The sequence below is a fragment of the Capricornis sumatraensis genome, chromosome 2, assembly GCF_032405125.1.
Source record: "Capricornis sumatraensis isolate serow.1 chromosome 2, serow.2, whole genome shotgun sequence".
NCBI classification, from domain to species: Eukaryota; Metazoa; Chordata; class Mammalia; order Artiodactyla; family Bovidae; genus Capricornis; species Capricornis sumatraensis.
Window position 1 is genome coordinate 175,903,182 of NC_091070.1, and position 26,389 is coordinate 175,929,570.

Sequence of the window (26,389 nt, forward strand, 5' to 3'; positions counted from 1 at the left end):
ATCTTTTGAGTGAATATACTAGACGAAGTTACACAATTAAAATAATCCATTCAAAGAGGGCCCCCTTTTTGGTGCTCTGTCATAGTATACTAGGTATTTTGGTATGGCTTATTTTATATAAGTGCCAAATAATGTGCTTCTAGGTAAAAACAAAAATGTGAAAACTCACAATGGGCCATGAATATGTTGAAAATAGAGACAATTTGGCTTACACAATTAATACGCATCTGGATCTCATTGCTTTTGTCAGCTTCACAGAGGAGTCTAGGGTCTAAAGTCCCTATGATGTTCAGACATCATTTCCCTAACCGGAATCCCTTTCTCCAAAACTCTTAAAGATTCTTATCCATCAAATTCATTCATTTTTCCTTTTCTGGATTTGTTTACCAGGGTTTACTTATTTATTGATATTGCCCCAGCAATTCTACTGGAACATGTTTGAAATATTCCTCTCTTAGTTGCTGTATTATGACCACAGACCAAGGAATTACACTTTATGCCTTATGTACTCAAGTGGCAGGGCAAAAATAAAATGAATATTGACTTAAATCGTGTTTCCTTTTCTTCAAACTATTTCATATTTTTGTCATTATCACAGACACATTTATACAACATCATATTTTAGCTCAAGCTGAAACAGTCATAGTCATAAAAATTTATCAATGGATAGGCCATATTTTAGCTTTAAGGTTTTAGAAAAATTCTCATAAAATGGAAAATTTCTGTTTAAGGATAAAACTCACCATTATTAGGGACCATTTGTATGCTGTTAAATTACTTTCATGGAAATGGTTCTTAAATTTCATTTAAAAGAATTGTCTTATTTCTTGTTTTTATCTTGACAGATGTTTCTTCGCTAAATGTATCACTTTTTAATGACAAAATAAAAAAATAAGTTACACTACTTTTGGATATTCTTTAGTTGTTATAAATATTAATGCCTTAATTTGAAATTATTTTCTTCCCTTGTCATGCCTTGCCTGTTCTATGTAACTTGAAACCACCTGAAGCAGTGTGTGTGTGTGTGTGTGTGTAGGTTTAAAATTCAAGGCTCACCTATCAGCCATTGAGAACTCATTAACCATTTATCCTTTTTTGCTTTCTTGATGCTCTTCAAAGACTCATTTTAATATTTGGTATCTCATATACTTTTCTATGGGAAAAAATACAAGTGACATAAAATGTCCAGGTCATATGACAAGTATTTCTCTCTGTGAATCTATATATCAGCTTTCTAGTTTATTCATTAAGTGCTCCCTATGCACTGGGCATTGTTTTAGGCACTGGAGATTCAGCAATGACAAAACAGAAAAATACCTTTTTCTTAACAGAATTTAATGTTCTCCTGAGGAGTTCATTTCCAAGCAAATGGAGTCAATACAATTCAGAGAGCCACAAGTGAGAAAATCAAATGTAATAGTGAGATGATATAAAGGCACTGAGAGAGCAACATTGTATGATGTGATCAGGAAAAGCCTCTGAGGAGGCACCATTTGAAGAAAGATAGGAATCCTAAGGAAGATCTAACCTGCAAAGATTTGAGGTAAGAGAATTCCAAAGAAAATAGCTAGTGCAAAAGCTACAAAATGGGAACGTACTCATTTTTGGACTCTTCAAAATTATAATTAAGAGGATAACTCTGCTATGAGGAAAAATATTATCATTGAATTTAAAGTTTTTTTTCTTTATGGTTATTGAGGTTTTCCAGATGTTCAATGTCCTCAATTAGTATGCATAATCAAAAGTGATTGTGTCAATGATTTTTCAGCAAATGTGTACCTGAGGAATTTAATTTTCTCACTTATTGATATATCTAGAAGGGTGATCATAAAGGAACAGTGTGGAAAAATTTATAATGCTAAATTCAAATTAATAATAGAATTTGTTCTAGAATCTGCACATATCAAGATGTCTCTATCAGTTTACTTTAAAAAGTCATATTTTAATTCTCTATATTTTTACATTTTTTATACCTTGTTAGACATGTGGACTTTAAGACAGAAAGAAGAACAAAGCCACTGAGGATCTGCTAAAGACCTGACATCATGTTTGTGTCCATGAAGAAATCCTGACTTATCTGTTCTTGCAGTAATTATTTAAAAATTACCTTTCTTCCTAAAACTAACTCTCTTCCTTTATTTTCATTGGAAGTGCAAAATAAAGGACAGTAGGAAGCTCTCATGTATCTCCCCATTAGAGGTCTAGACTGGTGATCAGAAAGCACTATGGATAAAGCATACTGAAAGCACAGTTAATTTTTTTCAAGACAGAACTTTTTGCAACTCTAATTTTTGTAGACATCAAAATAAGATAAAGTTCTCCATATATTATGCATGTCCTTGGTTCTGTTTATTTTTGTCTATAAAGTAAAAATTAAGCACACTAGATTGAAAATAACTGAAGATTTTTAAAATGTAAAAACTGTAACAGCTATACTAATGGTACAAATGCAAACAGTCCACCAAGAAGACGCAGTTTCATTTCTACATCTTTGCACTTTTTCAATGACAAAGTTAAATGCCTATTATTCTACTTGCTTGAATTTTGTTTGATAACTGATACTCAGTCTCACAATTTACAGAATATCCTTGTACCAATTATGAGCATTGTTATTCATTACTCTGAAATGTCCACTCACCTATCTCATATAAAGACTGTATTAACAATCTATGGTCAAGCTTTAATTTATATTTAAAATGTATATTTAAAAATACATATTTGAAAACCTGTGTCAGATTTATTTATTACTTTATGTCAAAATTGTTATTTAAGAGCAGAAGGGAAAGGGATCTTTTCTACACCATCATTATTTTCTCCGTAACTCAAATGTTTATATTTAGAGGAACGAAACAACTGCTGTTTCACCATAGTTTAGCTTGTACTTAGCTTGTTTCCACTCTACTTTAAATGTAGACATTGAAAACATGGGGGATAGAAATGAATTTGCAGTAGATTAATGCTGGATAAATAACACTCAATTATATTTACATTTCTGTTTGTGCCCCCAACATAGAAGAGGTGCCTTCCATTAACCTATGTATAATGCTTTGGCTTAGCGAAAAACCACTCAAAAAGGCAGGGTGTCTAGATACAGAGACATCTCCTACTTTTCATGTTCTCCCCTTGTCTACCACTTATGGAGGAATGAACTGATGTTTAATCCTGTGCATATATTTAATGAAATTCACATAATTATTGGAAGTTTTATATTGTATTGATAGAATTTTCATGCATATTTATGTATCAAAATGTATTTGAGAGTATTTTATTGCTATATTGTCTGAAAAAAAATCAATGAAATTCAGTGTAGTTTGCATAGAGAAAGAATATAAAAAGAGGAAAATAAAATTAAGTTTTGGTTCAGCAGATGAAATGTCACTAAATCCTGCTGACATGCTTGAAGAATTAATCACTGTACTCAATGTTTTTATGCAACACTGCAGGAGGGTTGAAACAGCAAGATAGTACTTTCAATATTTTAACTGTAACACATACAAATCATAATAATTTATCTGAGTAAAAATAATCCCCACTTTAAATAAATTTTGACTTTCAGAAATATTTTTTCTACATAGCACACATTCTATTATTAGATATAAATAAGGCAAAACAGGATGGAACAAACAATTCTATTAAACTAAACATTGTATAAAATTTTGGTGATTGTTTTATACAAAACTATCTTGTGTTTTTATGTAAACCATATTTTACATAGACTATTATATACAGGTACAGCTTGAAGAATGTATAAATACATATTTTCTGACAAGTCACTATAGGATCTCTAGAAAAACTTCATTTTTATGAAATATCTTTTATATTTTTTATTTGAAAACTATCACAATCCATAAATTAGCTTGAAAAGTTAAGCACTTGAAACTGGTGATTGTTTGAGGGTCATAGAAATGTTAGTTTCATAGGTTTCAAGGCAGTAACTTCCTGGTACGTATGTTCAGTTATGACAAGAATCTTAAATGGATTCTTCCCATTTTTACTTGTAATTATACAATTTTATAAGGCAGGATACATTCTTACTTAATATGAATCTCTTATAGTATACTGTACTTTTCTGCCCCTAGAAAAATATTGTAGAAAAATTAACTCAATCATAATGACAAAACATAGCTAAAATAAAAATAGTCCTTTTTCTTCCTACTAGTGAAAAATCACCATTAAAAATTTCAAAAATACTCAGTCACTTACTTTGGTAGAGTTTTCAAGTGATTTTCTCTTAACTCCAATATCCGCAATTTGGCAAGTCTGTAGAAATGAATTTAAAAATTTGTTTCTTGATATTTCTCTATAAAACAATATTTTTATGATAAACCAAATTGTTACTGTGTCAATCAAATGACAATGTCCAAACATTATAAACCATGGTTTAGATCTTTAAGAATTATGTAAATTGATTATGAGTAGGGTTGTATCAATATTGGAGAATGATAAATACCACTTTCCTAAACTTTCCTAAAATCTTGCAAAGATATCACTGTCTTAATCATCTAAATTTTCTGTTTTATAAAAATACATTCACTGTTGTTTAATCATATACATTCAAATTATTGAATATTTACTAAATACTAAGTACTGAGTTCACTGAAACATGGTAACAATTTCCCTCAAGAGATGACAAATGGACTTTTAAAGCAAGTGATAAAGCATAGTGGTTAAAAGCTTGAGCTTTGTGGTCAGATATATCCGGGTGAAATCCAGACTCTTTGTATTCTATCCCTATGACACTGGGCAAATTAATCAACCCCTCCTAACTCCAGTTTCTTCATCTGTAATGAGTATGTAATAATAGTACAAAATTTATATAGTTTTGAATGTTAAATGATGTCATCATACATGTAAAACATAATACGTGGCACACTGTAAGTTTTAGTGAGTGTTACTTATTCCTGTGGAGCCCTACACCAAGGTCATAGTTGTAAAGTCTTGTTACCAAGGCCACAGATCTGGAACTCCACACCAAAGTCATCTGCAGAACTGACTGAGCTCTAGTTCCAGACACTGACTTTTGCTATGAGCCCCTCTGATCTAAACTGGCTAATTCCCTGACCCCATATTAGGTAAAAATATCCACCTTCATACTCACCCTATAGCACCCTAACCAATCACCTAATGCCAGTCTTCCAGCAATAGTTTTCTTTGTCTTGAGACTATAAAAATTGGCTACTAAACCACGAAAGGAGTTGGCTCTCGGTGAGCCAGCTCTCTGTTCTAACAGCGTCTCCTGCTCTAATAAACTCTATTCTACTGTCATTCTGCCTTGTATCTGGAAATTCTTTTCAACCTGTGCAAAGATCATAACAGTTACTGTTACCTTTAATTAAATACTGGGAAAAGTGCCATATATATGGCATAATATAGCATATTTAATGGACTCTGAGCCTGAGATGTGAACATTTCAAGTAGATGCACATTTAAAATCCTGTCGTATCATCTGTCCTATGATAGTACTAGAGTTGGGAAAATCAAGTGAAATGGATGAGAGGTGCTTACATTTTCTGATGCTTGCAAAATACTTGGGTGATTAGGAATGCATTTCACACTTAACTACTTGTTAATGTTTGCAATGTGGGGCAGTGTTGTTACTAATGTCTATCTTGTGCTGTGCTTAGTTGCTCAGTTATGTCCGACTCTTTGTGACCCCGCGGTCTCTAGCCCACCAGACTCCTCTGTCCATGGGGATTCTTCAGGCAAAAATACTGGAGTGGGTTGCTATGCCCTCCTCCAGGGGATCTTTTCAACCCAGGAATCTAACCAGGGTGTCCTGCATTGCAGGTGGATTCTTTACTAGCTGAACAACGAGGGAAGCCTGCTAATGTCTATAAGCGAGCTTTACAATTTACTCAGCTGTGGTTATTTTAGGACAAATATTAAATGACTTATCCAAATTCTCAGCGCTGTGGGAATATTTCACTGTTTGAACTATTTAACCTACAGTGTCCCATATTTACTGTGCTTTTAGGTAGTCAACTAGTTCTCTTCCCGTTTCCTTTTGGTTTTGAGTTCTATCAAGTTTCCAATTTAACTTTAATCTTATAACTCTTAATCTGTATTTGAAACAAATTGTCTCAGTTCTTCAGAGCATGGGATATCACTAGTAAAAGACATTTCTTAAACATTTATATATCTAAAATCTTAGTATCTGTACTAGAGTAATAACATTTTATGACTTAATTTGGCCTTTAGGGGTACTAAATCTTAGGTTTTAGAAAGTATATTAAACATTCTTTGTCAAATTATCCAGCTGAAGGTTCAAAAGCTTGTTAGATTACAATAATAAAATAGAGCATTTTGTGGCAGATAATTTACATAAAATTGAAATCTAATTCGAAGTGGTTTGGGTATTAAGTTATATATTTGCCCAGATTTCTTCCCTTGTATTAGGACTAGTGAAGAGAACTAACAAAATGCTAAAGCAAATAATGTATTTTAGGGAGATAATTAAACATTTTATGATTTAATAAACCAAAAGTATACTTGTAGGTGTGGCCAGTACCAGAATGAAAAGCTACTTTATATGAACAAATGGTGAAATATTAATTCATTTAGAGACTAGGCATATGCTCTTGTGAATATCTGTGAATTTTCATAACTGTCTGAGTGTATGGTATTCATAGATATTATGAAATCATGATCCACAAAAGTAAGAGAATTTGGAAAAAACTTTTGAGGTGATTTCTATATGCAAATAGAGGCTGCTACCTGTTAAAGGACTTCATTATTTCACTGAGTTCTTCTTAATGTCATTTATTAGCTTCTTCCCAGAGGAGGAGGTTGAGGTAAAGTCAGTCAGTTATTTGAAAAATTTGAGATGATCACTTAGAAAAAGTTAACAAAAAACTTAAAATATCTTAACTTTTAAGCTATATCTTTTATATTTAAACTAGCCTTGATATGGAAACAAAGTTACCATTGACACATGAATGGATACAGAAAACCTGTGTGTGTGTGGAATATATCAGTCATAAAAAGAAGAATATCCTGCCATTTGTAATGACATGAACGGACCTTAAGGGCATTATGCTGAGTGAAATAAGTTGGACAGGGAAAGACAAACACTCTATGATCTCACATATGAAATCTAAGAAGAAAAAATAACTACAGAAAAGAGGTCAGATTTGTGGTTATCAGAGGTGGAGGTAGGGGAAGGAGAAATGGTTGATTGTCGTCAAAAGATATGACTTTATGCTTATAAAATAAATATGTACTGGAGATGTAATGCATAGCATGATTACTATAGCTAATACTGCTATATAGTGTCCAATGTATCTCAAAGTACCTAAGAGTAAATTCTAAAAATTTTTTCATCACAAGGAAACGTTTTTTCATAATTATATAAAGTAATAGATGTCAACTAAATTTAATGTGCTAATCATTTTGTGATAAATTTGTCATTATTATGTTGTATACCGTTAAGTTCATACAGTGCTATATATCAATTATATTTCAATAAAGATGAAAAATGTTCAGTCTAGAACACCTAGAAAATATTGAGAATTTAAGATGAAAATAAAAACCTTCCATAATTTCCCTTCCAAGGAAATTATTTTATCTCCTGCATATTCATATTCATATGGGAAACATGGTTTATATATAGTTATGATAAGCTTTAAACATAACATCATAGGAATTAAAAGATATGTTTCTAGTCAAGGTTATAAACTGCTACATTGTCATATGGATGTACCATAATATATTCAAGCAATCTCCTAGATGGACGTGTGCTTCCAAATTTTTCATATTGTAAATAACCATAAACATCTTTGTCCATAAATCCTAGTGTGATATATGATGATACATTTCTAGAAACGTATTACAAAGGCAGTGGTTATAAATATTTTCAAATCTTTTAAAGCACACTGCCCTGCACAGAGTACATGACATTCTGCAATTTCATCAGCAGTGTGAAGTTATCTTTTTCCTCACACTCTAAATAGTTTTACAATTTCTGTGATATGCTTAGAGCACAAAGGCCCTTTATTCACATATTAATTTGTATTATTTTATAATTTGTGATGATAAACATTTTTTGTGTTTTCAACGTGTACACTTATGAACTGCTTGCACATGTTATTTACTCATTTTTTCTAATGAGATCTTAACTTTATACTCTTTTGAAAGAATTCTTTATAAGTTAAGGATCTAATTTGCCTTGCATATATGGTAGAAATATTTTCCTATTTATTACCTTAATATTTAAAATATTTTCTAATATTATTTTATTTAAAGGCATGTATGTATTCAAATATATCCATTTATGGTATTTTCCTTTTTTTCTATGCTATAAAAGTATTATCTAACCCGTGTCAAAAATATACATATGTATATTTTTCCAGATCATTTCTGATATTATTTTTTAATATTTAAGTCTTTAATTCATTTGGAATCTGATTATTAATGACATGTAAAGACCTAATTTTACTTTATTTTTTAAAAATGTTTCATTAATTGGCATGGTCTCATTTATTGGATAAAAGTGAGGGTATCTTTAATTACAGGGGTCACTTTTGAAGCCTCACCTACTGATGGTGGTTAAGTACTTACCTAAAGTGAAATAAAACTGCATCATTTAAAGTTCTTATCCTTACCTTCCAAAATTGGCTGGAAGAAATTCAAGAAAGGCATCATTCAGGTAGAGCTGGGTCAGATTTAGAAGCTGCGTGAAGCCATCAGGGAGTCTAGAAAGGAGTTAAAGGTTTAGTCACTGCGTAGATGTTGCCATAGAAACAGAACAAAAATATATATCTCTAAGGAGAAAAAATAGAAGTGTAATACATTTTTCAACTCTCCTTTGGTATCACAGTAATGGAAGAATTTATTGAGCATGTTGTTACAGCTTGAAAATTTTGCCTGTTATTAAAATAAATGGCATTCACCCCTCCACACTGCTCTCCTATGCTGAGATTTATGTCACCGCCAAAGTCAGCGGCATCATGTCTTACTGTTACCCTGGCATTATACACACCAGTGAGATATTTTTATGGAAATTTCAAGATGTATGCTATCTTTTATAATTTCAAATTTGTGATTCTTCTCATTAGAAAATTCACATGTATAGTCAGGCAAGGTTATCTACTCTTTCACTTAATCATTAGAAGTTGTGTGGAGTTTGCGACACTGATGGCTAAAGGTGCCCAAAATGAGAAAGGAAAGAGTGTTTTGTCCCTTAATTAATAAGTTCCTTAATGCAGGCACAACAGATACATGCATTATAATTCAAACTGACCTGATTCATGCACACTAAAAATGAACAAGAATATTAAAATAATAAATAGAATTCTAAAGACTTTAAGAGTCATTTAAAAGTTTAGAAAATATCCTTTGGGAACAATCTTATCAGTGAGATAAAGTAATTATTTGAAATGTTTAAATCATTTTTACCAAAATGATTTAACTCAAGGATTTTTCTTAAAAAGATATTGACTTTTTATTAATTTAATTTCTATTTAAACATTTTAATGCCTTTTTCTACACGTTAGACAAGACTATACTGTTTCACAGAATATTTTTAAAGAGTGTCCAAATATGCCTTCTCCTCAAATTATAACCTATGACCTTCCTTGTTTTTACTGACAAAATTATTTAAAAAGCTGCCTCTAGTGACTACTTTTTACTTCTCTCAAGCCATTGTTTTCTGACATCTACTCCAACTCTATTCCTGATACTGCACTCGCCAAAGCCTCTGATGACCTCTAAATTCCAATTTCATTAACTTCCTTTTATTTCATAACCCACACTGCCCAGCAACAGTTGTCATCACTGATTATGCTCTCCTTCTGGGCTTCTACTATACCACTTCCCTGCTCTTCTTCCTACTCCTGGAACACTAGATCTGAGTTTCACTCCATGGTTTCTCTTCCTCTGACCAATCTTTTATTATGAAATGTTTTATGTATATAAAAGAGTATATGCACACCCACAATATAATTTAACAAATAGAACCAGTATCCTTAAAACCCTCTGGCTGTCCCTCCCTGACTACATCTTTCTATTTGTTCCACAAATTCCTAGATGATGGTTACTTTTCTGTTTTTTAAGGAGTTTTACACCTATTTCAATCCCTGAGAAAAAGTCATGTGGTTTGGTTTTTTTAATATTATCTCAATCAAATCATACTATGAATGTTTTTATGGACTTATAATAATTCACATTATTAAATAATTCATTAGTTAAGTCAAATTCATTCATTTAGATGTAGATGACTGATCACCATACCATGGTATTCCATTGTATGAATATATCACAATTCATTAATCATTCTTCATCTAATTGAACATTGCAGTTGTTTCTAGTTTTTGTCTGTATTTCTATTATATATTCTATTTATTTTTGAACATATATCCTGGTGTACAAGAGATTACTTAAATAATATTGATGGTTAGAAGAGATTAATATCCTTATGAAAAGCTCTCAGCTAATGATTAGCAGGAGTATAAATACCTCAGCTCTCTCCCCCAAATCTGTGATGTGTGTTTAAACTCTTTCCCAGAGTTCCTCAGAAAGCTTAAGGTCCAGTGTCCATACTAGTAAATAGCTTGATAACATATCCTTAATTGATATTTCCTGATATCATTTTTTAAATATATTGCTTGAATTCTTTTCTAAACTTTTCTTCTGAGGAACCCAAACTAAACACAATTAATATTTTTATATCGATTCAGTAGGAATTGTTTATACACTCTTAAGACACTGATCTTATATGGATTATTTTTGCTACAAACATCTTGCTTCACTTTGTATTTTGGAGCTCGATTGTTTGTATACGACTTCTTAGAGGATGCTTCCATAAATTTGCTTCCAAAGGGAGGTAGGATTCATAAAAGCAGAGAAGAGGGGAAAGGAGGTTGGGGAAAGTCAGAGCCACAATGAAGAGGTAAAAATTCACCTGAGATGGGTTACAAAGAGAACATGGGTTCTAGGGAGAATATTTTATGAATAAGAGTATTAGTAGTTAATATTTGAGAGTATCAGTAGGGGACAGGTTTTAGAGGATATTTAATGCTTGACTCATAGGTATACATTTTATCTTATAAAAGTAAAAAAGAATCTACTGGAAATCTTTGTTTTTCTCTATGTTTTTCTTCCTTAACTACTTTAGAGCTCATATCCTGGTAGTATAATAGTTTTCATGAAAATGGCACAGGTGTTCAACAGATTACAATTCAATTTAACTACTATTTTACTTGGATGTTCTTTTCGTTCCTATAATCATTCAAGAAAAGAAATCATTTATGGTTTCTCAAAAAAGAAGATTAATATGTGTAAAATGAGAAGAATGCTGAGACTTTTGATCTAAAAATTAATATTATCATAACTATTAGTAAATAAAAATTCTTTAAAAATACTAATTTTTTAGTTATAAGGACAGCTTGGAAAACCCAGCTTACCTTAGTCTATTATTCTACCCATGTATGCACTAAATGATATTACTTTATACTACTTCTTTTGCTGAAAAATATATTTCTTTATGGTACCTCTCTGAGAAAGTTTATGATGCAGGAAAATCTGGCTGTTACATAGAACACTTCTCTAAGGATTTAAGAATTGATTACATTGGGCAGATTCCAACTGCAAGACTGGCTGCCAAAACTAAGTTATATGAAAAATCAGAATGGAATGTAAGATAGTTTTTTCAGTCTGCTTATAAACAGAGATGGGGTGATATTTTATATCAAATCTTTCTTTTTAAAAATGCAGAATTAAGGGGTACATTTGTACAGTATGTCTTAATAGCATGCACATTTTAAAATTTCAATTTATTTAAACAAGAATTTGTTGAGTGGTCACTCTGCACTGAGATTCAAAATTAATGCCTTCTTCCTTACCTTCTCCACAGCATTATATTTATAGATTTAGCAAAATGCTATGACAATTAAGTTTACACAAAAGTTAAGAATTTTTTATTCCAGAGCTAAATTTCATTCTTTGAGAAGGAATTTTTAAAATCTCCTCAAGACCTAGTATTGTACTTTGAAAACATATTATTTGAAAAATATATAGTCAGTAGATCTGCTAAAAAAATTCAACTTTATTTATTATTAACTTTATGGTATGTTTTTGTAGTTTTAATGGTTTCACTTGTCAAAATCACCATTTCTGGAGGAACACACAAGAACCTGTGAGGAAGAAGATATTCTGTAACAAGCTAGGTTAAACTTAAACAAGATGAAAACTACAGGCTGTCTTTATCCTCCTCCAAGATATTCAATGGAATCCAACAGTTTACACTAAGTAAGTGAAATCTAATGAAATACTTTCATGTTGCTAGAGTAACTGGTAGCTTTCCATAGTGGACAGATTAATTTTAAAATTCAAAGCATTTAAAAAATATATATACTGACAAATAATTTCTCTAAGGAAACATTTTCATTTCACTAATGGCTTAAATTAAAAGTAGCATATTCAAATTATAATAAATAAATGATACTAGAATCAGACACCCAAAATATTTAGTGCTTGAGCACATGGACATTGATGTTAGAAGATCTAAGTCTGAACCACAGTTCTTTCAATTATTCATCTCTGTGACTTTTACAAATTACTTAATCTTTGTAAGACTCAGTTTCCTTTTTTTTGTAAAATGATAAGACTAATATCCACTTTCAGAGTTGCTTCAAAGAGTTAAATGATTATCTGCTCCATAAGACTCACTAAATAGGAGTGATAGTATTACTTTTGTTTTTATTGCTTTTATTCTAATTTTTCAATATTAACTAGAATACTAATTTAAATAGTTTTATTAGTGCTAAATTTATTGTTGGAATAGACAAATTAAGATTGGCTGCAGACATCCTTGTTTCAACATTTTTCTTTTTTAAATGTGTTTACTTTAGAAGTTTAATGAAAACATATTACAGGCATTTGACCTCCATTAGAATGTCAAACCAAATTAAAATTTTAGGAGCTATAAGTTGTGATTAAGAAGCCAATGTAAAATCTTCTGGTCTAATTGGAAAGGCATTTTGCATCTAAACATTATAATTTATAACCTTAAAGTTATAAAATTAACATAACATTATCAGAGAACATTTTAACTATTATTTTCATTTAATGCATTTATTTTTTATCTAATTTTCAATTAATTATTTTAACATCACTGCAAACTTGTATCATGATTTCTCCCTTTACTTTGTTATTATCTTTCAATTTTGCTGTAAATCAGAGTGATTATAATCTATCAGTCAAACTAGGACATTTTTTAGAGTTTCAGTTCAGTTCAGTTCAGTTCAGATGCTCAGTTGTAGAGGGAACTATTAGCAATCATGCCACATCATGACACATAAACTGGGAAGACCTGAGCAGAGACATATAATCACCCTATATACAATCTTCATATCCATGTGGAAGATGTATTATAATTTATTAGCAATTTTCTTATTGTTGAGTATTAAGAATATTCAATTTTTTCAAAATGTATCTTTTAATTTAAACCAAAATCAAACTGTTTCCCTAGGATTTGTGAAATATAATAAAAGGAATCCAGGAATTTATACTATCCTTGTGTATTTCCATATGTAAAAAACAATGTAGATACTATTTTTCTACTTCATATTTTCTGTGAAGACAAAAATGAAATAATGTGTCTAAAAGCCTGAGATATGCTAGGTTCTCAGTAAATGATGGTCTTCAACTTTTTGAGAAGTTGTTATTCTCAATTTTACTGTAATAATTTTCACCACTGACTCGATTAAGGCATTCAGACTATACTATAGAGTTCACATCTAAAACTAAACCTAGCAATATAACACTTAAAACTGTAACTTTCATTTTCTAGGGTTTTCATGACTTAACTACCATGTAGATTTCTTGTATCTAAGAAAACAAACAGAAAGCAGGAAAGAAAAATGAAACCTCAATCTAGTTTTAATAGAGCAAATTAATAAATCTCTAGTATAACTCATCAAATAAAAAAGAAAAAAGACACAAAGCAGAGAGCATCATTAGAGACCTTATAGATTTAAGGAGTAATAAAATAATACAGAAAATAAGATGCCATGAGTTTGAAAACATATGAAATATACATATCCCTAAAAACACAAAATACCAGAAATGATTCAAAGAAAAGTTGATAATTTGAATAACACTAACGCCCAAGGTAAGAGAAACCCAAGTAAGATGGTAGGTGTTGCAAGAGGGCATCAGAGGGCAGACACACTGAAACCATATTCACAGAAATCTAGTCAATCTAATCACACTGGGACCACAGCCTTACTAACTCAATGAAACTAAGCCATGCCCGTGGGGCAACCCAAGGCGGGCGGGTCATGGTGGAGAGGTCTGACAGGATGTGGTCCACTGGAGAAGGGAATGGCAAGCCACTTCAGTATTCTTGCCTTGAGAACCCCATAAACAGTATGAAAAGGCAAAATTATAGGATACTGAAAGAGGTACTCCCCAGGTCAGTAGGTGCCCAATATGATACTGGAGGTCAGTGGAGAAATAACTCCAGAAAGAATGAAGGGATGGAGCCAAAGCAAAAATGATACCCAGCTGTGGATGTGACTGGTGATAGAAGCAAGGTCCGATGCTGTAAAGAGCAATATTGCATAGGAACCTGGAATGTCAGGTCCATGAATAAAGGCAAATTGGAAGTGGTCAAACAGGAGATGTCAAAAGTGAACATCGACATTCTAGGAATCAGTGACCTAAAATGGACTGGAATGGGTGAATTTAACTCAGGAGACCATTATATCTACTACTGCAGGCAGGAATCCCTCAGAAGAAATGGAGTAGCCATCATGGCCAACAAAAGAGTCCAAAATGCAGTACTTGGATACAATCTCAAAAACGACAGAATGATCTCTGTTCGTTTCCAAGGCAAACCATTCAATATCACAGTAATCTAAATCTATGCCTCAATCAGTAACGCTGAAGAAGCTGAATGGTTCTATAAAGACCTACAAGACCTTTTAGAACTAACACCCAAAAAAGATGTCCTTTTCATTATAGGGGATTGGAATGCAAAAGTAGGAAATCAAGAAACATCTGGACTAACAGGCAAATTTGGCCTTGGAATGCAGAATGAAGCAGGGCAAAGACTAATAGAGTTCTGCCAAGAAAATGCACTAGTCATAGCAAACACCCTCTTCCAACAACACAAGAGAAGACTCTACACATAGATATCACCAGATGGTCAACACCGAAATCAGATTGATTATATTCTTTGCAGCCAAAGATGGAGAAGCTCTATACAGTAAACAAAAACAAGACCAGGAGCTGACTGTGGCTCAGATCATGAACTCCTTATTGCCAAATTCAGACCGAAATTGAAGAAAGCAGGGAAAACCGCGAGACCATTCAGGTATGACCTAAATCAAATCCCTCATGATTATACAGTGGAAGTGAGAAATAGATTTAAGGTCCTAGATTTGATAGATAGAGTGCCTGATGAACTATGGAATGAGGTTCGTGACATTGTACAAGAGACAGGGATCAAGACCATCCCCATGGAAAAGAAATGCAAAAAAGCAAAATGGCTGTCTGGGGAGGCCTTACAAATAGCTGTGAAAAGAAGAGAAGTGAAAAGCCAAGGAGAAAGGAAAGATATAAGCATCTGAATGCAGAGTTGAAGAGAATAGCAAGAAGAGATAAGAAAGCCTTCAGCAATCAATGCAAAGAAATAGAGGCAAACAACAGAATGGGAAAGACTAGAGATCTCTTCATGAAAATTAGAGATACTGAGGGAACATTTCATGCAAAGATGGGCTCGATAAAGGACAGAAATGGTGTGGACCTAACAGAAGCAGAAGATATTAAGAAGATGGGCAAGAATACACAGAAGAACTGTACAAAAAGGATCTTCACGACCTGGATAATCACGATGGTATGATCACTCATCTAGAGCCAGACATCCTGGAATGTGAAGTCAAGTGGGCCTTAGAAAGCATTACTATGAACAAAGCTAGTGGAGGTGATGGAATTCCAGTTGAGCTATTTCAAATCCTGAAAGATGATGCTGTGAAAGTGCTGCACTCAATATGCCAGCAAGTTTGGAAAACTCAGCAGTGGCCACAGGACTGGAAAAGGTCAGTTTTCATTCCAACCCCAAAGAAAGGCAATGCCAAAGAATGCTCAAACTACCACACAACTGCACTCATCTCAGACACTAGTAAAGTAATGCTCAAAATTCTCCAAGCAAGGCTTCAGCAATATGTGAACCGTGAACTTCCTGATGTTCAAGCTGGTTTTAGAAAAGGCAGAGGAACCAGAGATCAAATTGACAACATCCGCTGGATCATGGAAAAAGCAAGAGAGTTCCAGAAAAACATCCACTTCTGGTTTACTGACTATGCCAAAGCCTTTGACTGTGTGGATCACAATAAACTGTGGAGAATTCTGAAAGAGATGGGAATACCAGACCACCTAACCTGCTTCTTGAGAAATCTGTATGCAGGGGCCAGGAAGCAACAGTTAGAACTGGACATGGAACAACAGACTGGTTCCAAATAGGAAAAGGAGTGCATCAAGGCTGTATATTGTCATCCTGCTTATTTAACTTATATGCAGAGTACATCATGAGAAACGCTGGGCTGGAAGAAGCACAAGCTGGAATCAAGATTGCCGGGAGAAATATCAATAACCTCAGATATGCAGATGACACCACCCTTATGGCCGAAAGTGAAGAGGAACTAAAAAGCCTCTTGATGAAAGTGAAAGAGGAGAGTGAAGAAGTTGGCTTAAAGCTCAACATTCAGAAAACAAAGATCATGGCATCCGGTCCCATCACTTCATGGGAAATAGATGGGGAAACAGTGGAAACAGTGTCAGACTTTATTTTTGGGGGTTCCAAAATCACTGCAGATGGTGACTGCAGCCATGAAATTAAAAGACGCTTACTCCTTGGAAGAAAAGTTATGACAAACTTGGATAGCATATTCAAAAGCAGAGACATTACTTTGCCGACTAAGGTCCGTCTAGTCAAGGCTATGGTTTTTCCTGTGGTCATGTATGGATGTGAGAATTGGACTGTGAAGAAGGCTGAGCGCTGAAGAATTGATGCTTTCGAACTGTGGTGTTGGAGAAGACTCTTGAGAGTCCCTTTGACTGCAAGGAGATCCAACCAGTCCATTCTGAAGGAGAGCAGCCCTGAGATTTCTTTGGAGGGAATGATGCTAAAGCTGAAACTCCAGTACTTTGGCCACCTCATGAGAAGAGTTGACTCTTTGGAAAAGACTGTGATGCTGGGAGGGATTGGGGGCAGGAGGAGAAGGGGACGACAGAGGATGAGATGGCTGGATGGCATCACGGACTCGACGGACGTGAGTCTGAGTGAACTCTGGGAGTTGGTGATGGATAGGGAGCCTGGCGTGCTGCGATTCATGGGGTCGCAAAGAGTCGGACATGACTGAGTGACTGAACTGAACTGATAGGTATTATGGAAATTAAATTTGTAATTAAATTTTCCCATAAAGAAAAGCTCAGGCTTGAATGTTCCACTTGCAAATTCTATCAATATTTAGGGAAGAAATAATTCCAAGACTATACAATTTCTTACAGGAAATAGAAGACATTTCCCAGCTGTTTTAATGAGGCCAGTTTTACCTTCATACCAAAAGCAGACAAAGAAATTATAAGAAAAAAATTTCAGGCTAATATGCCTCATGAATATAGATGGGAAAATCCTTAGAAGATACTATCAAATCAGTGGCATTCATGTATAAAATGCATAACATTTCATGACCAGGTAAGTTTATTTATATCATTGTGGCAATAGATATTATTTTAAAAAACAAAACACAAACTTTGACAAAACTCAACATCTATTCACAACAAAAATTCTCAGCCAAACAGATATCAAAATTGGCTATTTTCTACGGTGTTCCCTAAGATCTCTTCTAGAAGTTTGTTGCTGCTTAGTTCCTAGCCATGTGTGACTACCTGCAGCCCTATGGAAAGTAGCCCGCTGGATTTCCCTGCCCATGGAATTTTTCTGGCAAGAATACTTGAGTGTGGTGCCATTTCTTACTCCTGGAGACCTTCCATACCCAGTTCAGTTCAGTTCAGTTGCTAGGTCATGTCCAGCTCTTTGCGACCCCATGGTCTGCAGCACGCTGGACTTCCCTGTCCATCACCAACTCCTGGAGCTTACTCAAACTCATGTCCATCGAGTCAGTGATGCCATCCAATATCTCATCCTCTGTCATCCTCTTCTCTTCCTGCCTTCAATCTTTCTCGGCATCAGGGTCTTTTCTAATGAATCAGTTCATCCCATCAAGCAGGCAAAGTATTGGGTTTCAGCTTCAGCATCAGTCCTTCCAATGAATATTCAGGATTGATTTCCTTTACAATTGACTGCTTTGATCTCTTTGCAGTCCAAGGGACTCTCCAGTGTCTTCTCCAACATCACAGTTCAAAAGCATCAATTCTTTGGTGCTCAGCTTTCTTTATAGTCCAAATCTCACATCCATACATGACTACTGGAAAAACCATAGCTTTGACTAGATGGACTTTTGTTGGCAAATTGATGTCTCTGCTTTTTAATATGCTGTCTAGGTTGGTCATAACTTTCTTTCCAAGGAGTCAGCATCTTTTAATTTCATTGCTGCAGTCACCAACTGCAATGATTTTGCCCTCCCCCCCCCCCAAATAAAGTCTCTCACTGTTCCTATTGTTTCCCCATTTATTTCCCATGAAGTGATGGGACTGGATGCCACGACCTGAGTTTTCTGAATGTTGAGTTTGAAGTCAACATTTTCACTCTCCTCTTTTACTTTCATCAAGAGGCTCTTTTGTTCTTCTTCTCTTTCTTCCATAAGGATGGTGTCATTTGCATATCTCAGTTTGTTATTTCTCCAGGCAAACTTGATTCCAGTTTGTGCTCCATCCAGACCAGCATTTTTCATGATGTACTCTACATATAAGTTAAATAATAGGGTGACTATAAATAGCCGTGATGTACTCCTTCCCCAATTGGGAACCAGTCTGTTGTTCCATGTCCAGTTCTAACTGTTGCTTCTTGACCTGCATATAGGTTTCTCAAGAGGCAGGTCAGGTGGTCTGGTATTCCCATCTCTTTCAGAATTTTCCACAGTTTGTTGTGGTCCACACAATTAAAGGCTTTGGCAGAGTCAACAAAGCAGAAGTGGCTGTCTGGAACTCTCCTGCTTTTTTGATGATCCAGTGGATGTTGGCAATTTGATATTTGGTTCCTCTGCATTTTCTAAATCCAGCTTGAACATTTGCATTTTCATAGTTCATGTTCTGTTTTAGCCTGGCTTGGATAATTTTGATCATTACTTTGCTAGTGTGTGAGATGAGTGCAATTGTGCAGTAGTTTGAGCATTCTTTGCCATTGCCTTTCTTTGGGATTGGAATGAAAATTGACCTCTTCCAGTCCTGTGACTACTGCTGAATTTTCCAAATTTGCTGTCATATTGAGTGCAGCACTTTCACAGCATCATCTATTAGGATTTTAAAATAGCTCAGCTAGAATTCCATCACCTCCACTAGCTTTGTCTCTAGTGATGCTTCCTAAGGCCAACTTGACTTCGCATTACAGGATGTCTGGCTCTGGGTGAGTAATCATACAGAAGTGGGATCCTGACCCAAAAGTGGGATCAAACCCACATTTCCTGTGTCTCTTGCATTGGTAGGCAGATTCTTTACCACTAGTGCCACCTGGAAGCCCCTATAAGTTTCGTTGTTCTTCAATCTCTCATTTGTGTCCCACTCTTTGAGACCCCATTGACTGGAGGATGCCAGAGTTCCCTGTCCTTCACCATCTCCTAGAGCTTGCTCAAACTAATGTCCATTGAGTCGGCGATGCCATCCAACCATCTCGTCTTCTGTCATCCCCTTCTCCTCCTTCAATCTTTCCCAGCATAAGGGTCTTTTCCAATGAGTCAGCTCTTTGCATCAGGTTGCCAAAGTATTGGAGTTTCAGCCTCAGCATCAGTCCCTTAAATGAATATTCAGGACTGATTCCTTTTAGGACTGATTGTTTTTATCCTTGCAGTCCAAGGGACTCAAGATTCTTCTCCAACAGCACAGTTCAAATTCATCAATTCTTCAGCACTCAGCCTTCTTTATGTTCCAATTCTCACATCCATACATGACTACTGGAAAAACTATAGTTGTGACTATGTGGACTTCTGTTGGCAAAGTAATGTCTCTGCTTTTTAATATGCTATCTATGTTTGTCATAGGTTTTCTTCCAAGGAGCAAGTGTCTTTAATTTCATGACTGCAGTCATCATCTGCACTGATTTTGGGGCCCTAGAAGTTTAGGCCTTTGCAAAATCTTCTCCTCTTGAGTAGTGGTAGGACTTGTCCTTTGCTTCTGATTAATGGACTGTGGCAAATAGAATGTCATTCTCTAAACTATAGTATGTTATACACCTCTATCTTACTAGGATGCTCACTCTACTCATCTGTTGGCCCTGAAGAAACAAGATGTTGTGTTGTGAACTACATATGGAGAGGGTCACCTGACTGGGGATTGCACTAGCATTTAGGATTCAAGAACGGCCTCTAGCTGTCAGCCAGAAAAATGCTGGAGCTCACAGGTTTATGACAGCAAGGAAATGAATTCTACCAATAAGCTGAATGAGGTTGAAAATGGATTTTTTTTCCCAGTTGGGCTTCCAGATGAGACTACAGCTTGACTGTTGCTTTGATAGTAGCCTGGTGAAAATCTCAAAAAGTGAACCCAGCTATAGCATGCCTAGATTCCTGACTCACATAAACGAAAAGATAACAAATATATATTGTTTTAAACCACTAAGTGTGTGGTGATTTCTTGTACAGAATTATAAAACTAACACTGATTTTGGTATCTGAAATTGGGATTCTGCTATAATAAATTCCTAAAAAATGTGGAGTGGCTTTGGAGTCAGGAGGTGGTCAGAAACTGCACAACTATTGAAGAACATTATAGAGAAAGCTTAGATTTTCTTAAAAATTTTGAAAGTAGGAATCTAAGCTTTGAGAGCCCTGTTGGTAAGAGCTTAAAATGAAGTGAGAAATAGGTTATTTAAAATTTCCTCAGCCTGTAAAGGGAATGTATTTTAAAAAAAAGTAACTATCATACATAATGGTGAAAGTCTGAATGCTTTTTCCTTAAGATTGAGAACAAGGCAATGGTGTCTGTTTTCACCTCTTCTATTCAACATTATACAGGAGGTCCTAGCCAGGACAATAAAGCTAAAGAAATAAATTAATGGATTATAGATTGGGAAAAATGAAATAAAACTATCTTTATTCCCAGGTAACATTATGATCTACTAGAAAATTGGATGCTTTCTCCCTCAAATCTACAAAATATTTATTAGTACCATTAAATGAATCTATTAAAGTTGCAGGATTTAAAGTCAACATACAACAAGCAACTGTATTTTTGTGATAAATAAATCATTTATAATTACCCCCAAACTTGAAATACTTGGAGTAAAATAGATATGCACTATGTTTAGGGAAAGGAATACTCAATATTTTTGGCATGTCAATTCTGCCCAAATTTATCTACAGATTCAATACAACTATTATCAAAATTCCATAAGGTTTTCATATTTTTGTAGAAACTGGCAAGCTGATTTAAAAAAATATATGGAAAAGCAAAGGGAATAGAAGAGCCCAAATAATCTGATTAAGAAGGAAAAGGTTGAAGGACTCACACTCCCTGACTGTGTGAATTATTACAAAGCTACAGTGATTGAGATAGTGTAAAATTGGCATTAGGAGAGGCATATAGATTAACACAAAAGTATAGAATCCAGAAATGGATCCAAACACATAAGATCAACTGACTTACAAAACAGATACTCAGATAATTTTATTTACAAAGCAGGATAAAATTTTCAACAAATGGTACTGGAACATATAAAATGCAATAAATAAAGAAAAAAGAGAAGCACAACACACACACACCATACATATAAACAAAAAGCAACTTTAAATGGATCATATACCTAACTGTAAAATCAAAGCTACAAAAGTTCCAAAGGAAAGCTTAGGGGAAAATCTTTATAACTATGATTTATCAATAGTAAAGATCTCCTAGATAGCAACAAAAAGAATAAATAATAAAAAATTATAAACAGGTCTCATCAAAATGAAAATATTTTACTCTTTGAAAGTCACTGTTCAGGAAGTGCAAAGGTAAGTCATAAGAGCAAATATTTGCAGTTTTAAAATCAAATTAAATTCTGACTAAAAGTATCCGATTTTTAGCCAGAATTTATAAAGAATTTCTATAATTCAATATTAAAGAGAACTCAATAAATATGAAAAAAACGGAACATTTATCAAAGAAGCAATAATATTTTAAAGAAATACAAGGAAAGATTTTAATTTGATTTTAAAATTGTAAATTAAAACTACAGTGAGTTATAACAAGAGATACTGTATCTTCTAGAATGGCTAAAATAGAAAAAAAAATTAAACAACTGATAGTATCAAATCCTGACAATAATAAGGAACAATGGAAAATCTAATAGATTACTGATGGGAATACACAATGAAATAGCTATTTTGAAAACAGTTTGGAAATTTCTTACATGGTGATACATACATGTACCTCACTACGCAGAAAACTACTTCTAGGTGTTCACTTAGTAGAAGTGAAAACAGATGCTTACACAAACACCTGTACAGAAATGTTTACAGCTACTTTATTCATAATAGCTCCAAACTAGAAACAACTTAAATTTTATCAACTGAGGAATATATAAACAACTTGTGCTATATTCATACAAAGGAATTCTGCCTAGGAATAAATGGGAATGTAGTAGAATTCTTGAAATGGCAGGAATAAATCTTAAAATCACTGTAGTAAGTAAAAACACACAAAGTATGGCACTATTTCTATGATATTTTGGGAAAGCAAAACCATGGGAATTTGATTTCCCTTTTGAGTAATTTTTTTTTCCTACATTGACTTTTCGTTTGAGTAATTTTTTTAAATGAATTCTCAAACTTGCTTTTAGTGTTAGCCATTTTTTGATGAAATTGGTTATATTCATTTATCTTTTGAAATGTTAAGTATATGAAAGGAATTCAGAGACATAGTCAATAAAACTATAGCTTTTACGCTTTTATAATTTATTATCCGACTTCCACTCCCAAAGACCTGATGATGATTCCTAAATAAAATGAGCTATTAAAATTAAAGAACCAGAAATCAAAACAACTAATCATCTGCCTTGGATTATGACTTAAGGCAAGGATTACTTATAGTCTTGTGATATGTCAGCAGTATTTATTTCTTTTATGAGAAAGTTGCATTTTGGTCTAAGTTTTTTGAAGAATACTTTTCACATTTTTTTTCAGCACCATATTTTACATTTGAGGTAGAAAATTTGTATCTTTCAATCATAGTTTGTTCCTTAATGCTCCACACTTTCTACTAAAGGCCTCAAATTATTTCACTAACCATTCACTGTAAAGAGCCTCATCTAAACTTATCCTTTTACATTCTATTTCATTTCTAGTCTCACTTGCATCCTCTTTTTGTGATCTATAGAGAAACCATCCTCACTTCTACCTATCCTCAACCCTACTGGAGAAAAATTTCCCGTTAAATGCATTTTGATACACTTCTTTTGTCTTCTGGAAACACTAGATTGATTAATTGAACTTTAGTTTCTCCCTGTCTCCCTTTCTCTATGTGGACAAAGGACTGAAGGAATTTTCTCAAATCCTTCTGTCAGTTTTTGTATAATTAAAATACCAGTCTTACTTTGCAACTCATTACCTGCATCCCAACACCACTGAATAAATTCAACCACTTTCAAATATTACTACACTTTTCAATAGACTTTCTAGATTTTTATGGTTAAATAACTTTAACATTCAGGTTCATGACTCACCAAAGCCATTCATGTCATAGTTTCTTGACCTATTTGATTCCACACACTCTATCACTATGACATAATTGTAATTTGAAACATGGTCACATGCTGAATTTCACTTTCCCATGGCATTGCTCTACTAACAGATCGTAACACACAAATGCCCTACTTCTGGTTACAGCATCTTTACCATCCATGTCTTCCATTTGGCTATCCTCATAGAATTATATTATTTTTCCCTCTTCATGTAATCACTGGTACCTAAATAGTCCTTTTTTTCAGATCATACTTAATTCATTTTCCAGCTTGAGCCACATTATCAACTAATTTCATGCACCTTACACTCTTGTACTTTCTTGAACTTTCATCAGAACCATGATGCTAATTTTCAGCATGACCACAACTAACTGTTTTCCTATTTTGGTGCTTTTCCATGGAATGTCACCTGATAGCCAAAACAATGATATGGTTTGCTGTAAAGTAATGCCATCTTGTGCCAATTAGGCCTTCACTGTTACTCAGCAATGCTTTATTCATCTTTTGTTGAACTATTCTGATTTGATTATTCCTTTACCAATATTCTATTAAATTGAATTTTAAACACAGCATTTAAAATTCATTACTATGTAAGCTTCTTTTATCTTTATTCTTTTATCCCTGGAAACACAAAGGTAAATAAAATGTGATGACTCATACTCACTTAGAAATGGGATTGACACTGGCTTCAATAATTGTTAAACACTTACAGCACTTTATGTTTTCTGGAAATTCTTGTACACCTAAAATTGGAAAAAGAGTACATGAAAATATACTAAACTATAGTTTAACATTAAGAATAAATAAATACATAGTGTAAACACCATATGGATAATCATTAAGTAAGAATAAAAAATAATACATTAGTGTCATATAGTACATGTCTATGTTTTAAAAATAAAATGTGAACACTAAGTTATATTTTATGAAGTAATAACTGGAAATTAGACAAAAACAGAAAAATTTAGTATAAGATAGATCTTGGCTATTTACTAATCTAAAGAAAAGAATAGTTGGGCTTATCTAGTTATCATAAAAGCTAACAAAAGGAAGGGGAAACCAGCCGATATAAGAAAAGAGTAAAATCTGTGCTTGCTCTCCTTTCATTTTAAAAGATTGGGAAGACTGAACATGCACAATGGAAAGACGCCTAAAGAAAAATCATAAATCGATAGATATCCCCAAACTATTCAGAAGCCCTAAAACATTTTATACAGCTCTTCCTAGCTGGCACACAGCACAACGCTGCATCTGCCTGAGAGGGTGACTAGGTGAGCAGCCCTTGCTGGAATCCTCTCCGGAGTCTCTGAGGTAGCCAGATGGCTGATTGCCCTTGGAGAACTGCTCATCTGCTGTCACAGCTGTGCTGTTGGCTTTGTGGCAGAAAAATATGAATTTTTCTTACTCATAATCAGTAAGCCACAACTTAATCCATAAATGTGATAGTCAGAGGGATAAAAGATGCAGTGGATGTTACAATCAGTTGATAAAAATGAGTTAAACAAATAGATGGCCTCCATAACCATAAGTTCCACATTGACGGATTAACAAAGGGCAAGTAGGAAATATTTTTTTTAATAAAACCTCAGAAATTTTCAGAAAGCAAAACTCAAATTTGCTACACACTGGCAAATATTTACATAGCCTATATATCTCATTAAGTATTATAAGTAATCTAGAGATGACTTAAAGTACACAGCTGGATGTGTATAGGTTCAGTTCAGTTCAGTTGCTCAGTCGTGTCCAACTCTTTGAGACCCTATGGACTGCAGCATGCCAGACTTCCCTGTCCATCACCAACTCCTGAAGTGAACTGAAACTCATGTCCATTGAGTCGGTGATGCCATCCAACCATCTCATCCTCTGTCGTCCCCTTTTCCTCCTGCCTTTAATCTTTCCCAGCGTCAGGGTCTTTTCAGATCAGTCAGTTCTTCACATCAGGTGGGCAAAGTATTGGAGTTTCAGCTTCAGCATCAGTCCTTCCAGTGAATATTCAGGACTGATTTCCTTTAGGATGGACTGGTTGGCTCTCCTTATAGTCCAAGGGACTCTCAAGAGTCTTCTCCAACACCACAGTTCAAAAGCATCAATTCTTTGGCACTCAGTTCTCTTTATAGTCCGACTTTCACATCCATACATAATTACTGGACAAACCATAGCTTTGACTAGACAGACCTTCATTGGCAAAGTAATGTCTCTGCTTTTTTTTTTTTTCTTTTACTTTCTTTTACTTTATAATACTGTATTGATTTTGCCATACATCAACCTGAATCTACCATGGGTGTACATGTGTTCCCAATCCTGAACCCCCCTCCCACCTCCCTCCCCATACCATCCCTCTGGGTCATCTCAGTGCACCAGCCCCAAGCATCCTGTATCATGCATCGAACCTGGACTGGCAATTAATTTCATACATGATATTATACATGTTTCAATGCCATTCTCCCAAATCATCCCACCCTCTCCCTCTCCCTCAGAGTCCAAAAGACTGTTCTATACATCTGTGTCTCTTTTGCTGTCACGCATACAGGGTTATCATTACCATCTTTCTAAATT

At 34.2% G+C, this 26,389-nt stretch overlaps 1 protein-coding gene across 2 annotated transcripts in view; it reads right to left on the reverse strand.

The window, feature by feature from the left end:
- Positions 1-26,389, reverse strand: part of LRRC7 (leucine rich repeat containing 7) — a 496,743-nt gene that overhangs the window by 275,109 nt on the left and 195,245 nt on the right. For both annotated transcript variants that reach the window (XM_068963774.1, XM_068963773.1), the window contains exons 4-6: positions 24,498-24,576; positions 8,601-8,690; positions 4,204-4,260 (exon numbers count right to left, since the gene is read on the reverse strand). In XM_068963774.1, the coding sequence (XP_068819875.1) occupies positions 4,204-4,260; positions 8,601-8,690; positions 24,498-24,576 (226 nt within the window). The remainder of the gene's footprint in view (positions 1-4,203; positions 4,261-8,600; positions 8,691-24,497; positions 24,577-26,389) is intronic.